Genomic DNA, 14787 nt, shown 5'->3' on the forward strand with positions numbered 1-14787 from the left:
TCTCTCTCTATCATCCTGGATGCTTTCCTTTTTTTTTTTTTTCCTCCTGTCCTCACGGAGTCCACATAATCTCATAACAGTTTAATTTAAATATATTCTCTTCCTGCATCTTTTTTACCTATTTCTTTATCACAGGTCAAAGGGAGAAAAGTCACTTTCATTGAGAGAAGCAGGCAGAGAATACCCATATATTCCTGGGGTCATTTAATAAAGAAAGTAAGAGACCATTACACTGCTTTACAAAGCCAACAGAACAGGGCCTCATCAGCAGCTCCTTCTGTTTTTTAAATTCAAATCAAGAAAAGTTAGGTCATGGCCATCATCCCATAGCAGTGGCTCTGCTCCAGTACTGGCAACCCCAAAGACAGAAAAAATTAAAAAAAGATGTGGCAGAATATGACAATAAACAGAGGCTTTAATGTATATTAAAAAAAAAGGTAAGTTACCCAGTCTGGGGCTTACTGGATTTGAGTATGTAAATTCTCCCTGTGTTGCAATGTCATAAACATTCATCCCATGCTCTTCAGAGCCAAATTGTTCCCCTGACAAAACCCTATGTACTTTTCAGCTGTCTTTCAGTCAGAAATTTTCAATTGTGTCTTTAATAAAAGTTCTGCTCAGCAACTAAGTACAAATTGTTCTAGATATTCTAAAACTGGAATTGAAAGAACTCCTTTCTTTTTCCATTGTATAGCCCTGACCATGCGTAAGATATGGAGACCTGGCAATCAGAATAGTGGAAGAAAAGCTAAGTGCTGAGCCTACACAGTAAAACTCTGGTGAGGAAAGAAGTGTTACTATTGACTATTAATCTTAGCTGCACGCCTTGGATAGCTGATGCTGCTTTAACAACAAATCTTTCCATGCAGAAAATAAAATTGGGCCAGGTTTTCTCTGTCTACTGAGATTTAAAAGAAAATTTCAAAAGCTTGTCTTTAAAATAATGATAATAAAATAATGATAAGGAAAGAGACTAGTCACTCTTTTTAAAAAAATATAAAATAAAACCTTCACCCTTTTCTTTGTTCTGTGCAGACTAAGAAGAGCTGAAGAGTATGGCACTGCGCAAACACCGAGCAACAAAATACAGAGGGTATAGTGTTGTTCTGTACCTTACGGGCACTCTTCCACATGTGTTTCATGTATGCATAAGTCACTTGGGGATGTACTGTTGGCAGTGGGTGATCCAGCTGTCGGGATGGATCTACTCCCAAGAGCAGGACAAGTGTCTTATGGGCCAAAGCCTGAAGGAAATTACAAACATTAAAATAAAGAAGTTAAAACAAGCTCATCCTTACCTCCATCCTCCATCTCATATTCACCATAGAACTGCCTGCCACTAAAAAAGCTAAACCAGCAATATAAAGCACAAATGCAGCAGGCTTTTTACCACTTCTGGGACTCATAAGAATACCACATTATAAACCACATATATCTTTGCTGGAACCTGAGCATTAAATTACCTTTTCAGAAGTTAATACAGAGGGTGAAGTCTGTTCCAAGTATTTTTGGTAATAAATCTAGTGGTGAATACTAATTCACCACTAAAAAACTAAGTGCAAACTGAATTGTAGTATTTCTTGATATTAACATCACATTCTAGATTCAACAAAGAGTGCTTTAATAAAGAGCACTATTACTATTAAATACCCATACTGCATAAGAACTTCCAAGTAGAGCAGGCAAAAAAAAATTGGCTTCAAGGTGCTCTCAGGTACAATATTCATCTCACAAAACTAATTGGCTACAAGCATTAACTATATGCCTGTTACAATTTTAGCATTTCAGTAATTCCAGATTAGTCTCTTCTTTAGGAGGGCCCATCCCATTCAATTAACAAAAGTATTTGGAAGCCTGAAGTGGCACGATGAAGTCAGTTGTCTAAAACCCGTTGTAGGGGTTGATAATGCTCACCAGTCTCCCACTCTTGCCACACAAGCTGGCATACTTAAGCCAAGTTCTCATGTCCTCGTGAGGATTCACAACAAGAGACCGAACCATCAATATTCTTTGCCAGTCTTCCACAATCCGTTGACAGCCCTTGGAGAAAGAAGAAGAAAAGGTGTTACAGCTGTATATTCAGCCCACAGAGCCTTGAGTCTTAACTCAGAATCTAAAGGGAATTTTCCCAAGATGGAGAGACTTCAGTAGCCATAATTCATAGTAGCCCAACATAAAAAAAAAAACTAGCTGGCTATCTCTTTAAGCTGTAGTGTGTGTAACATGTTAAGTTCCTGACACTTATAGCCTGCAGCCCACAGTGCATGGAAAGTCAGCTCAGTGCTTGCAGTCTAGTGATATTCCCTAAGAGAAGAGCTTCACCTCTAAGAGAAAAGCTTCTAAAGAAGACTGTATGCAAAATCATGGAAGTTATTTGTGCATTTCCAAAGCATGTCAAATGTTTTACAACCCTTCTCAACCTAGCTTTATAGCTTGTTTTCGGTTTAAACACTTTTTGGTTTAAACTGTCACAAACCCTATACACAGATGATTAAAGAAAAATTAAATGGCTACAAAGACATTTTTCTTATCACCTTTTTTCTTATCACCCTTTTTCTTCTCCTTGTATGTGTTGCTTTTAGAAGCTGGCATGACTGGACTGATATCCTGCCAAAAACTGCAGTCCCAACTGCTGTACTGCTTGTGAAAGCATTGCCTAGCTCATGCCTGCCTGAAGGGAAAGGCCCAGAACACTGTCAGGATGACTTGTATGTATTTCAAATGTTTAAGGATGCTACAGCAAAGTAGAATTTCAGAAGGGATGGAAATGACCAAATGCAGAGTGCTTGCTGCAGTGCCCAAGTACCTCAGAGTTAAGAGTGATGCTCTGAAGTTAGCATTAATCCAGAGACAACTTAGATTTTGTTTCGAGGTACAGAGAATTCCCAGTGGCAGCAATCTCCTTTGTACCAAAACATCTATTTCTTTTCCTTTTTTATTTTCCCCAAAATTGAGGGCTGGGAACTTAGACAAAGCTTGATCCTTGACACCCAAATACACAACACATCCAATTGGCATTTGAAAATTATTTAAAAGAAGCTGTAAAATGTGTAAGAACTGCACGTACTGCTTTTCGAACCATAAACAGCTGTATTCAGACATTACACTTCCTGTCACACACAGTTTCTCCACCCCAGCAGAACGCTCCTGAGCTCTTACAGACAGGAATGCAGATGAGAGACTAAAGCCTTTGTCACAGCTTCCCAAACAGCTAAAAAAACATAGAGCAGTAACACTCTTTCATAAAAAGGCATATAGAGCAGTGGAGAAATCTGCAAGGGGAGAAATTCCTTTCCCATACAGCCTATAAAAATTTGCTATAATTAGAACATTTTACCCTATGCTTTATTTTCTTTTTAATCTTCTCCAGGGATCAGAGTACTTCGAGAAAAGAGCAATCTTTTACATGTATGTGAATTCTCTATCTGGTTTCCCAGTATTGTGAGAGAATTTGCTTCTCCTTAAAATGCAGCCAGACAGGTAAAAAGTTCAAACCAGTTGTACTGGAATCAGTATTTTCAGGTGAGGTCCAACACTGAGACAAGCAGCTCTGGAGGTGCTATTAGCATCTCTGCTCTGTACACATTCATTTCAAGCTTAAATCACCCTATTAAGGTATCACATCTGTAGACAACTCAGGCAGACTAACCTAAAAATCAACAAGGACAACACAAAGGAGACAGAAAGCCTATAGCCATGTAAGGACATATGGTATTGGACTGGAACAAGAATGATCTGCTGAGCCATCAAACTGACTTTGAAGGAAGCTGTTCAGGCTCAAAATATCAGCATTGCCATCCTTGGTCTTTACACTGATGTACCTGCAGTCTTTCCCACCATATCTGGCGGATGATCTCACGGCGTTCTGGTACAAGTTTATACTGGATAACCTCTTCCAGCTCCGACAGCATCTGGCAGGATACCATAGCCTAAAGGAAACAATCACATTCCATCCCAATCACTACAGAACAAATCTATAATTAACAAACAGTAATTTTGGCACCCAAATCTTAAGTCCATGAGCTTTCTCCAACAGGTAAAGGACAGACTGCTATATACTGACATTTAGATGATACACCATTTGCAAATGTCAATTCTTACTTCTTTTGAGGGGTAGAGTTCATTTCATTGTTTAATTTGTCCTTAAGCAGCCTTCTTATCTGACAAGACATCTAGCTTGTGGGCTTAAAAAGATCTTATGTTTGATACTAACACTACTTAAAAGTTTTACATGATTTCTAGGGATATTATGAAGCAGCAGTGAGGAGAATGAAGGCTAAGAGTGAGACACTTACCCCATAGGCTCGACTATAGCTCTCGCCTGCCATGGCAGTCAGCTCGGCATCTAGCAGATCTCTGGCCTTGTCAATGCACTGAAATAAAACAAGATTTTGGAGTGAAGATGGGGATGTTTTATCCAGAATCAACTGTTCAAACTGATATTCATCTGTTCCATCTCCTGAACTGAGATGGCACTGTTCACATTGTCCAGCAAGGATCAGAAAAGGATGTTATGAGCAGGAAGAATCAACAGGGAAGCAGCACCTAGTGGGAGGTACAGGAGGGAGAGGTTTATTTATCACCTGAATAGTTTGCAAATTTGTCCCTCTACAAAATCAAAGTCTGCAGTCCCTCTAATCCTACTCTTATTGTAGACATCATCATTAAAAACATTCGTGGAAGAGAACAGAAGTTTGCATTTTAGCACAAGCAAGTCAGTTACAGAAAGGCTCAAGAAATGCCTTTCATAATTCACAATGACAGAAAGTGGTTTTCACTGTTTTACATAACCCAACAGGTTTTTATGAATTTTACAGGATCTGCAAATTCCAATTCTCTCACTGCAACTAAGGCATGCTTTTCAAGCATAAAATAAATCCTCCTCTGGTTCCAGTCATTGTATAATCTCTTATCTAGAGTTTTTCCTGTTTAAAATGTTAAAGGTTAATCACAAACTCTACCCTTTCAAATGCCTGGATAACTCTACTGCGTATATCCTTCAAAAATCTATGTATGGGTTTTGACAAAGCAGACTGAACTACTCCTTTATCTAAGCTGGCAAGTCAGAATAGAATTCTGAGAAATACTACTTGAGATTCCTTGGAAAGTAAACAACAAGGATCACATCTACAGGGGGGAAAAGTCTCTCTGTAAATCTCCTTTGTGGCAAACGTGCACACCAATACAGCTCTACTTAACGGACTCATTCCTTGCCGTGATTTCTGATCTCAATTTAAGATTTATCACTGCTGCCAGAAAAATCAGAGCAGAAATTCTGGTATGTGAGTTACACAAGCACTTAACTGAAAAAGCTGCAATATACAGAAGCACAGAGAATGTTCACAGGGATTCTTATGCATGTCTTATGTCATTAATGTCTTTTATCAAGCAACATCTCGCAGAAAGAAATCCCTGCTGAGATAATCCTTTTGCACTTCTTCTAGAAAACTGACAAAAGAAAGAAGCCTAAGAATGGCTAAGGCTCTCTGCACCCTACAGCTCTGGACCTCTAACATCTGTACAGATATATTCACTGCTGTGTTTCTAGAAACAAAAGACAAGCTCAATCAACAAGGTCTAATACATCAGTGGAAAAAAAGATTACTGAGCAGTTCAAATGTTATAGCTAAATGCTTTGAAACAGCACGCCATCCACAAAGCTATGTAATCTAGCTCATCCTAAACAAGCTTTTGGAAAGCCTGGGAAGGAGTTACCTGCTGAGCCAGTGAGAAAAGGTCCTGATGAAGAGCCAGTACAGCCCTGTAGAAGGCACCATCGTGGGTGTCCCTTGGGATCATGCAGGTATATTCTTCCATGCTGTCCCACTGACCTGCAGAGACACAAATATCCTCAGCAATGCAACAGCCTCCTCTGTGAGATAAGAACAGAATTATGCTACAGTGCTTAGGCCTCAGTGACTAGGCCTGAATTCAGTAAGGTACTGGGAACTTCTATTGCTTCCCTCCGCCTACAGCATTTGAATTGACAACTCATACCTGCTTGAACCAATTCTCCTTGATCTTTTACAATTAATCAAATTCTACTTCAAGACAGATGTCAGAAGGCTCTTCAGTTAATATTGCATGATTAGGTACATTCATCATGAGGATTTTTAACATCTTCCTTACGTGACTCAGCTGCAGCCACTGCCATTGCCATTGCCACAACATTTAAACGAGCTACTGTTCCACAGAGCAGAAGATTACCTTTTCTCAAAGACTGGCAAACAAGTGATTTATAAGCATTTTTAGTGAATACCTAGCTATCAGCAATAGCAATTTTTGGACCATCTATAGATTTATTCCACTTAAGATTGCCTGCTCAATCAAGATAACCTACCAAAATTCTCAATGGACAAGGTTCTAATTTCTAAATAAAGGTCTGCCAGAAATCAGAGAAATTCTATTAACCTTATTTCAAGTCCGAGCTATGTTCAGTGTTAAACTAAAAGAGACCAGTTAAGTAACTGCTTATCTACTCAGACCCACAAGGCAGTCTCTGTTACTTGACACCACACAGAGACACCATATGTAAACACAGGTTTTCCAAAGGGCTTTTGTGTTGAACAACACCTACTTCATGTCTCGGTATAAACGGACTGTGTTGATTATTCTGTTTCTCATAATTTGTGGCTCTAAAGTTAAATCTATTTGTGTTTCTACATTGTTGGCTGTCATACATGCTCACACGAGCACAGCTAGAAAGATACATCACCTAGACCCCAGGCAGCAGCAGCAGCCATCCTTGCCATCTTAGCTTGAGTTTCATCATTGACCTGCGTCCACTTTTCACAGCATTGCTGGTGGAGTTGGCCCCTACAAAGAAACCACAATTTCTAATCAGTGAAAAGCTTCTTCCAAGAATTTTATCTTCCTAAGCAACAGGCCCAATTCTTTTTATGTAGAATGGAGAACAGGATTCACCTCTTCTCACCTGGCCAACTCAGACATGCTGATTTGATGACAAACATCCTATCATCCAAAAATAATTTAAGAACACACCATGCTTTGAAGACACAAGTCCAGACAGAAGTTTGCATTTGCTCCTCAGCCTTTAGTAATGCCTATTCTATGAACGGATCTGTGAACTACAGTCCATAAATCCAAGAAAAAATAATACTCTGAAGGTACTAAAAAACAAGATAAGAAGTTAAAGATTTTTTTTTCTTGAAGCCTCAGTACAAGGAATGTATTACATGAACAGCTTACAAATGGCTCCCACTACCAAACGCTTTGGATAAACATACAGTCAAGTTTGAAGACTGAAACTAGAAATACTGTTGTTGTAACCTATTATGAAGACTTGTTGTGGCAAGATCTCAGAGGGGACTCCAGATATTTCATCCCCAGCTGAGAAGAAACACCAGTATTTTTTATATGATGTCTTTTAAATCAACTGTGAATGCTCTGTTAATCAAACCAAGCACTGTGGGTGTTGCAGTTCCAGCATTTCTTAGGCTGGATACTCCACAGCAGTGAAATAGCTGGCAACTTTTTCTTTACTGTCATCCTCTCCTCTCCCAAAAAGAAAGATGAGTTAGTCAAACAGAACCAGTGGGCTGCTACAGGCAAGACAGTCATTCTGACAGCTTAATGGCCCAGGAGAAAATAAAAAACAACAAATGAAAACCCAAGCCAAATAGCAACAACAGTATATCAAGACTTAGTAGATGCTGATGAAGTAGCATGACTCTTGCAGACATAACCACATCAGGAGACAAATGGCCAAGAATATTTTGGCTGTTCTTTCAAAATGTCACCGCACAGAGTACTGAAATAATGATGCTGTGTAGCATCAGCCCTAGATTAAGTGCCATACTATGTCAAGAAGGCTTCAACAACACAAAATAATCATGTTGAATGCTACTGGAGACTATCAGCAGGCAAACCAGGGAGTCCTCAGTCTGGGGATGATGTCTATATAAAGTCAGCTGCAAGAGAGCAGACAGCACCTTTGCAAAAGCACTTCTGAATTGTAGAAAGAACAAACAAAACACTTTTAGGTTTAGACAAGTTATGGAATCTCTCAGCTATACTTAATTACAGGTAACATCACAGAAAGCATGTAAGTGGTCCCTGCTTTTTTCAGATTTTCTTTTTAACAGATGTTACACAGAAAACAAACAAACAAAAAAATCAGACTCTTTCTAAACACTTCTAGCCATCTGCCATGTCATAGATTCTGCATTAAATTCTTCAAATTATAGGCTCAATTTCTTTGATACATCTACCTGCCTTTCAGATCCTTCTGGGGGAAAAAAAAAAACAACATGAAAAAGGGGTGAGAATGCCTGAGAAAGCCCCATCAAAAAGGCAGAGAAGGTCAACAACTGTATAATTATAGGCCAAAAGACACTATAGAGAACAGAACTTTGCTATAAGAAAACACATTACCTGGATGAGACAATTCTCTCTTATATCAGAAAAAAAAAGACTGTGAGCCAAAGCACTGGGGCTGCTTTTGTGGCTACAGACTATCATGAGATACACAATTTCTAGTTCCAAGAGAAGAATGGAATCTTTTTATTATGTATTTTTCATTAACATGTGAGGAGGGAGAAGGCTCTAAAAGGATATTTCACACAAATACTCATTCTGCAGGAGAAAGGAATTTCTGCTGGGAATTGCCTACTTCCTAGAAAAGATGACAGTAAAACTGCTGTGTAAAAGGCTTTATTTTTCCTACTGAGAAAAACGACACCCAGTATGCCTCACCCTCATCTAGAAACAGAAAGGGTAGAAAAATGCTGTTAGAATTGGGTTTCTCAAACAGCTCTGCTTCTCTAACAGTAAAATGACTTTAGGGGAGAGGAGTCTTCTTACTGTGCGCCACCCCACGGGTTCATGTCAGGACCCATCAGCAGAGAGCTCTAGTGACATGAAAAGTTCAGTACAAAGGCGGCACCTGAACTGCATCAGTTATGCCCCTGGGCAGAACTCCACACTACAGTGCACAGGATATGTCTTCTTCCATTATCTTCTTTGAACTGAGGTGAGCAGGAAGGGAAAAAAAAGCCTCTACTTAACTAACAAGCTATAAGTGACTACGAGCTCATCCTCTCAAGAAAATCGACTCTATTCAATTACTTGTTGACAACACACATTTAACAAAAGGGTTTGAAGTCCCAAACTTTCACAAAGGCAACACTTAATGTGTGTTAAAAAGAGTGATAACAAAAAATTCAGTAATTTACGAGGGTTTTAAAGTGAGAGCAATTTACTTGGCATAGTCTTACACCAAGGTGATTACTGGGAAGCAGACAACTTCACTACCAGTTGTGCAGAAGACTGTATTCTGGATAGCCATAGATCTGACAATAAGTAATCTGTTACTTGAGTAATAAAGTTTACAAAGGAGGGCCAATGTTAACTCATTTTATGACTGGTTTTGACAAATCCTGCCCAGTCAATGTTTCCTGGGAGGTCATCTTTCTCTTGAAAATGGAGTTGATGTGATCGTCAGGCTGCAGATCCCCCTTTACAGACCTCAATTTATCAAACGTTTCACCTTGAAACACTTAGTATGTTATTTCCAGTTATGACTACCATGAACAAAGAAATACACTTCTGGAAATGCTCAAACTGCTAGGTAAGAAGGTATTCAGTCAACAAAAAAAAATCCATGTAGGTGACAGAATCCACAGAAAAGTCAGACTTTGATTTGAAAAGTAGAGCAGTTTGCATTTCTGCAACAGCAAAAAAACATAGAAGAATAGAAGGAGAGGTTGTAGATTATTTTAATAGGGGACAGACTTCTTGATATAATTAACTGGCCTTTTCTCAATCTTCAGGCATTCCTCTTACCATTCTCCAAGCGCTTCCAAGCAACGCATTCGTCCCAGCATCAGCTCAGGATCATCTTTGTTTGTGTCCATCTTCTTGTCATAGGCCACCAGAGCATCTTCCCATTCATGAAGCTTTTCATACCAGGTAGCTTGAATTTCCTGAGGGATTAAAAAATAATAATAAAAATCAGAAAAAAAATAGCAGCATTAGTAGTCAACATTCCATATGACCTACTGCAAATTTTCTTGGAAAATTCTACATCCATGGTGCCCATTTGGCCCTCTGATAATTTGAAATAAGCTCACTGAGATGCCCGTGATACAGAAAAAAGCTTTGAACTCATGAGAAAACAAATTCTAAGCATTGCTCAAGTTTGACAGAAATGGATCAATGGATCAGGTTTACCCAGAGGGATGGTATCACCGATTTCCTGCTACTGAAATACGAGGCTTAGTAGCTGGGCTCTGCCTGATGCTTTTCTTCTTGGAGCAGGGGAGCAAGGGGCAAAACCAGCAAATTTATTAAATATTCAATCTGCCATTGTGCTGTGCTGAGGAATGGTGTGACTAACTGGGAAGAAAAGAAAAAAAAACCACAGTGTGCACAGCGTGTCTGGCTACCGCTAGGCCATTTTCCAGCAGATCAGGCAGGTATGATGGGTCCTAACCAAGACCCTTACAAGAAAAGGCTGTGGTTTGTAACAGAGGTTTTAAAAGCCAAATGGTGATCCTTATCAGCTGCACAAACCTCTCCTCAGTCTGTTCCTAGATTTGGTTTCTAATTTTCAAGAAATAAAATGCCTTGGATCTTTCTTCCATACTGATCTCTGCCAAAATTTGTTCTGCTCAGCCCTTGGCAGCTCATGCCTTAACATATGCTGCAGCATAGATTCTTTTTTCAGCCCACTAGGTAGGGTCAATATAACCCGTGCTCTGCATGCCAGGTCTTCCACTTAGGATGTTTATATACCAGGCCTTTAATTCCTCAGCTTAGTCATAACATTTCAAGTAAGTTCCTGAAAGCAGAGCTCACAGATCCTCTTAATTTCTCTGCACTGCCTATTCTAGGAAACTGCATATTGAAATACATTACTTCTCAAGAGTGAGGTCAGAATTAGCTAACAAGGAGCTGTGCTCAATCCTCCCAAGGAATCATAAGAAGGTGCAAAGACGTTCTGAAGTCAGTACTTCTCCCAGAAGGACCTCTTTTCCAGCCAGGTCAAAACTTCACATAATTCTAACACCAGAGGAATTCAAACTGAATGAGTTCCACCATTCTGTGCTTAAACCTGTTCCCACTTTCTAGCAGTTCCTAACGAAACAGCCTAGTCTGCTGTGCTTAGAGGGCTGCTTTCTCTTCCCAAACAATCTCCCTAAGGCACTGCAAGAATTAGTGCTGCAAAATCACGTTGTTAACAAAGTAGAATTGGCTGGAGAACATAGGTACTTGAATCCCCAAACACAAATGAAATTATTATTTAATAGAAAAAGAGGGAAAATAGTCATTAAGAGAAGATACCCTTCTGTATCTATTTCACTTCTGTAAGCAGTCAAAACTGTATGGGATTGGCCAACCTACTGTTCCATAAACTAGTATCCATAAACTCTCTGACAGGTTCACATGCCTCATGAATGAGAGAAGCTAAAGGCTTAACTTATATTAAATTCTTACCTGGAGGGTGTTACCTAGAACAGTTTCTCAAAAAACCCTCAAGCATTTAAAGCTCAGAACAGGAACTTCAGCCCTTCTTTCCCAGCTCACAGCAAAAACAGAGATCAAAATAAGATGACTTAACATTAGACACAAGGAATAGTTCTCCATCATGACTCACCAGCTCCCCAAAGTGCTTCATGGCATATTCCAGCACCCCAGCAGCTGCTTCTGGCTGTTGCAGTTTATTGTTAATGCTGAAAAGGGAAGAGAAAGATCATTTAACACAGCTGGCAGCACTCAGGGGCTGGTATGAGCTTCTCCTTGATAGTATCACATTCTGTCTGTTAGAAATACCAATGGAACATGCTCCTTCTTTAAAACTTTTAAGTGAATGATTAGACTAATGAAGAGACACAATGGCTGCAATAGGGGTACATATATTCTCTGCATATATACCCAAGACCTGTTACACAAAACAATGATTATATATGATTATTAATGCTGAATAGCAGTCTGCTAGCTTCACTTTACCATCGTAAGCAGCTTTCTGGATGCAGTGTTAAGAAAGGCTGGACTACATACACTGCATACTGGAAATAAAACTGGACTGCAAGGCATTTTCTGACTACTGATTAAGTAGATTTCCATTTGGAAATTTATATGAAACCTTTCCTCCAACACTGAGATTTCCTTTTGGAGGTACTCATGTAAGATGACAACCCATGTCAGCTTTCTATTTATGCAAATAGGCAAAAATACATCCAATAGACACAGAGCTGTGCACAACCAGTTTCACAGGAGGGCAAATGAATCGAAGGTGCAGATGTTGCCCAGTCAGAGCAAATGCATTATATAAGAATGCTTTCAGATAAAGACGTCCATCTTAAAAAAAAAAAAAAAAAATCACTGGCAACCACACTGGAAAGGATTCTTCTGAGGTTTTGCTTGCTTTATGTCTCCAGCTATCGCTTTTCCTCTTTGCTACCATTAAATCTAGGGATACAAACAAGATTTAACAGTGGTCAAAAGGGGACTTGAGCAAAACATCAGTGCCTGCTCTCATGTTCCATTTCTTCATTTTAATTTCCTCAGCATCTCATTTTATTAAGCTAGAACTTCCTCCCTAGCATTTTTTTTCCATCTTACCCACCTCTATGTATACAAGCCCTTCCTGCCATCAAATACCAGCTGCGCTTACTAGCAGCTTTACAGTGCTGATATTTTTTCCTTCCATTTGTCTTATATAGACCACCAACTCCCTTGAAAATCCGAGTCGACATTTTTATATTCCAAGAAACAAACTCCATCATAAGAACAGCTGACAAACCTGCCAGCTTCACAAACAGCATGCAGTTCCACACTCAGCTTCAAATAATGCCTCTGCACTGGGGCAAACCCATACCAGTACTCTTCTCTTGCCTGTGTTCAAGACCATGACAGAAACACCTGCTGCCACAGCATCCTACGGAGTTAAACACACTCTACTTGCTTTGCAGGAGTATCTGGATTTTGTGAAACACAAGCAAGTAGACAGCTCCTGAGCCTGGCTCACCAGCTCAAATGATGTGCTCTAAATCATTTTTATTTCACGTGGTTGCTTTTTTATTTTATGGTTGGAAACGGCTCTATCTCCACATTGGTTCTTGGTTATCAACGCTTTTGCCCAACACCTCTTTAATAAGGGATATACCTTTTTATGGAGCTCTTGCTATTTTAAAAGACTTACTTGTTAACATTTTCTGGCTCAGTGCTTTCCTCTTTCCCTACTGGCACCGGAAAACAAAAAGGGCAAGCAGTTCCAAATGATGTCACAACAACTGAGCACATTACAACACAGATTACAATACAATATTAATACTCGTTAACATTGGGAGTGGAAACAGCAAAACCTATCAAAACATGGGCAGTGACAGCAATGCAGAGACAGTTCTAACAGTCTTTGAGTATGTTGTTACAGATAGGTGTAGCTTGCAGAAATGCTCCTCGTTACCTGCTATCAAAATGACAGCATATACATTCATATCTTTTCCCCATAAGAGTTGTAGTGATTCATATGAAACAATGAAATCTGCAGCATTAAAGGGAGTCGTCTGAACAGACTGTCAAGAGAAGGGACATTTTCAAGTGCTACATATATATATTCTCTCCCTGAAAGCTTTCTTTCTTGACAGCTATAGAACCAAGCTCATGGACACACTGAATACCTGGCAATGTCAAGTAAAAAAACCTTTGGAAATAGGAACAAGGAACAGTTTGAGGTCAAATTAGACTTAAACTAAGAATATACCATAGTCACAGCTCTTAAAGACAGGCACCCCAAAATGGGGAGCTCTTGGAATATATCCATGCCTTTCTTAAAGTAAGATAGTCAAAGTGCATACTACTCCACGCTTCCCAAGGGAAAGCTAGACAGCAGTGCCCCATAAAAGTGATAAATGGTTGTCACATTTCATATCCTGATGATTTAAAGAGCCATTGGCAGGAACATCACTTCCAGTATGTCAGGCAGTTAATTACTTCCAACTTATCCTTCTTGTCAACGTGTCCTGACAAATTGTCCATTATCTTTTATTCTTTGACAATTAGCACTGCACTTTTGCTGACGCTCCCTGGTGCACTCAATCATTCCTTTTTGTTTTGTACTTTCTTGGCTGTCCACAGTACAATTACATGTTTCAGTACTCTAAGTTGTAGCTGTTAGGTTTAAGGAGAGGGAGAAGGAAGAAGGGGAAGGAGAAAAGCCTGGATTTAAAAGAATATATAGCGATAGATATAGCACCGTGTTGTCATTATTAGCCATAAATCACTCTTAATAAATGATCTAACCAGATAGTGAGTAAAGCTAAGTAATTCTTTGGACTGGGATAAGCCACTGATAGAGAATCTGTCAGTGTCCTGATAAAGCACATTAAAAGGGTGCTTACACAAATGGAAGAAGAAGAAAGCATACGTTGCTTTGGCAAAAACAAACCTCAACACAGAGAATTACAACTATCAGGAAGAACACAGAAATCCCTCCAAAGCAAGACTCACACATCAACCTGACTTTCATTAATGATGGCTGAATATTCGCTGACTTTCCTCACAGCAATAAATCCTTGGTAATCACAGCATCCTTTTGCTATTCAGTCCTACGAGCTAAAGAAAATGCAGTTGTTTGTGAATTAATTAAGTTCTGATCTTGTGGTTTTTGTTTTAAAAGAGCTTGGATTTCTGTGTTTTCTCATGCATGGGATCATTGAAAGTATATTGACAGTTCCCAAAAACCACTGCTACTGCAGCTGACCGGAATGTGTTTTTAACAGACCCACTGCTCTCTGCATACAAATTCTGAGAGCAGGCCAACAG

The 14787-nt window shown here is 39.4% G+C and overlaps 1 protein-coding gene across 1 annotated transcript in view; it reads right to left on the bottom strand.

Annotated features, from left to right (window-relative positions):
- MTOR (mechanistic target of rapamycin) overlaps positions 1-14787 on the bottom strand; it is a 62650-nt gene that overhangs the window by 15516 nt on the left and 32347 nt on the right. Inside the window, exons 29-36 of the mRNA XM_417614.8 lie at positions 11618-11693; positions 9805-9944; positions 6716-6816; positions 5716-5831; positions 4296-4373; positions 3822-3929; positions 1915-2040; positions 1113-1244 (exon numbers count right to left, since the gene is read on the bottom strand). Coding sequence (XP_417614.3) covers positions 1113-1244; positions 1915-2040; positions 3822-3929; positions 4296-4373; positions 5716-5831; positions 6716-6816; positions 9805-9944; positions 11618-11693 — 877 coding nt within the window. The remainder of the gene's footprint in view (positions 1-1112; positions 1245-1914; positions 2041-3821; positions 3930-4295; positions 4374-5715; positions 5832-6715; positions 6817-9804; positions 9945-11617; positions 11694-14787) is intronic.

Source organism: Gallus gallus, chromosome 21 (genome assembly GCF_016699485.2).
Source record: "Gallus gallus isolate bGalGal1 chromosome 21, bGalGal1.mat.broiler.GRCg7b, whole genome shotgun sequence".
NCBI classification, from domain to species: Eukaryota; Metazoa; Chordata; class Aves; order Galliformes; family Phasianidae; genus Gallus; species Gallus gallus.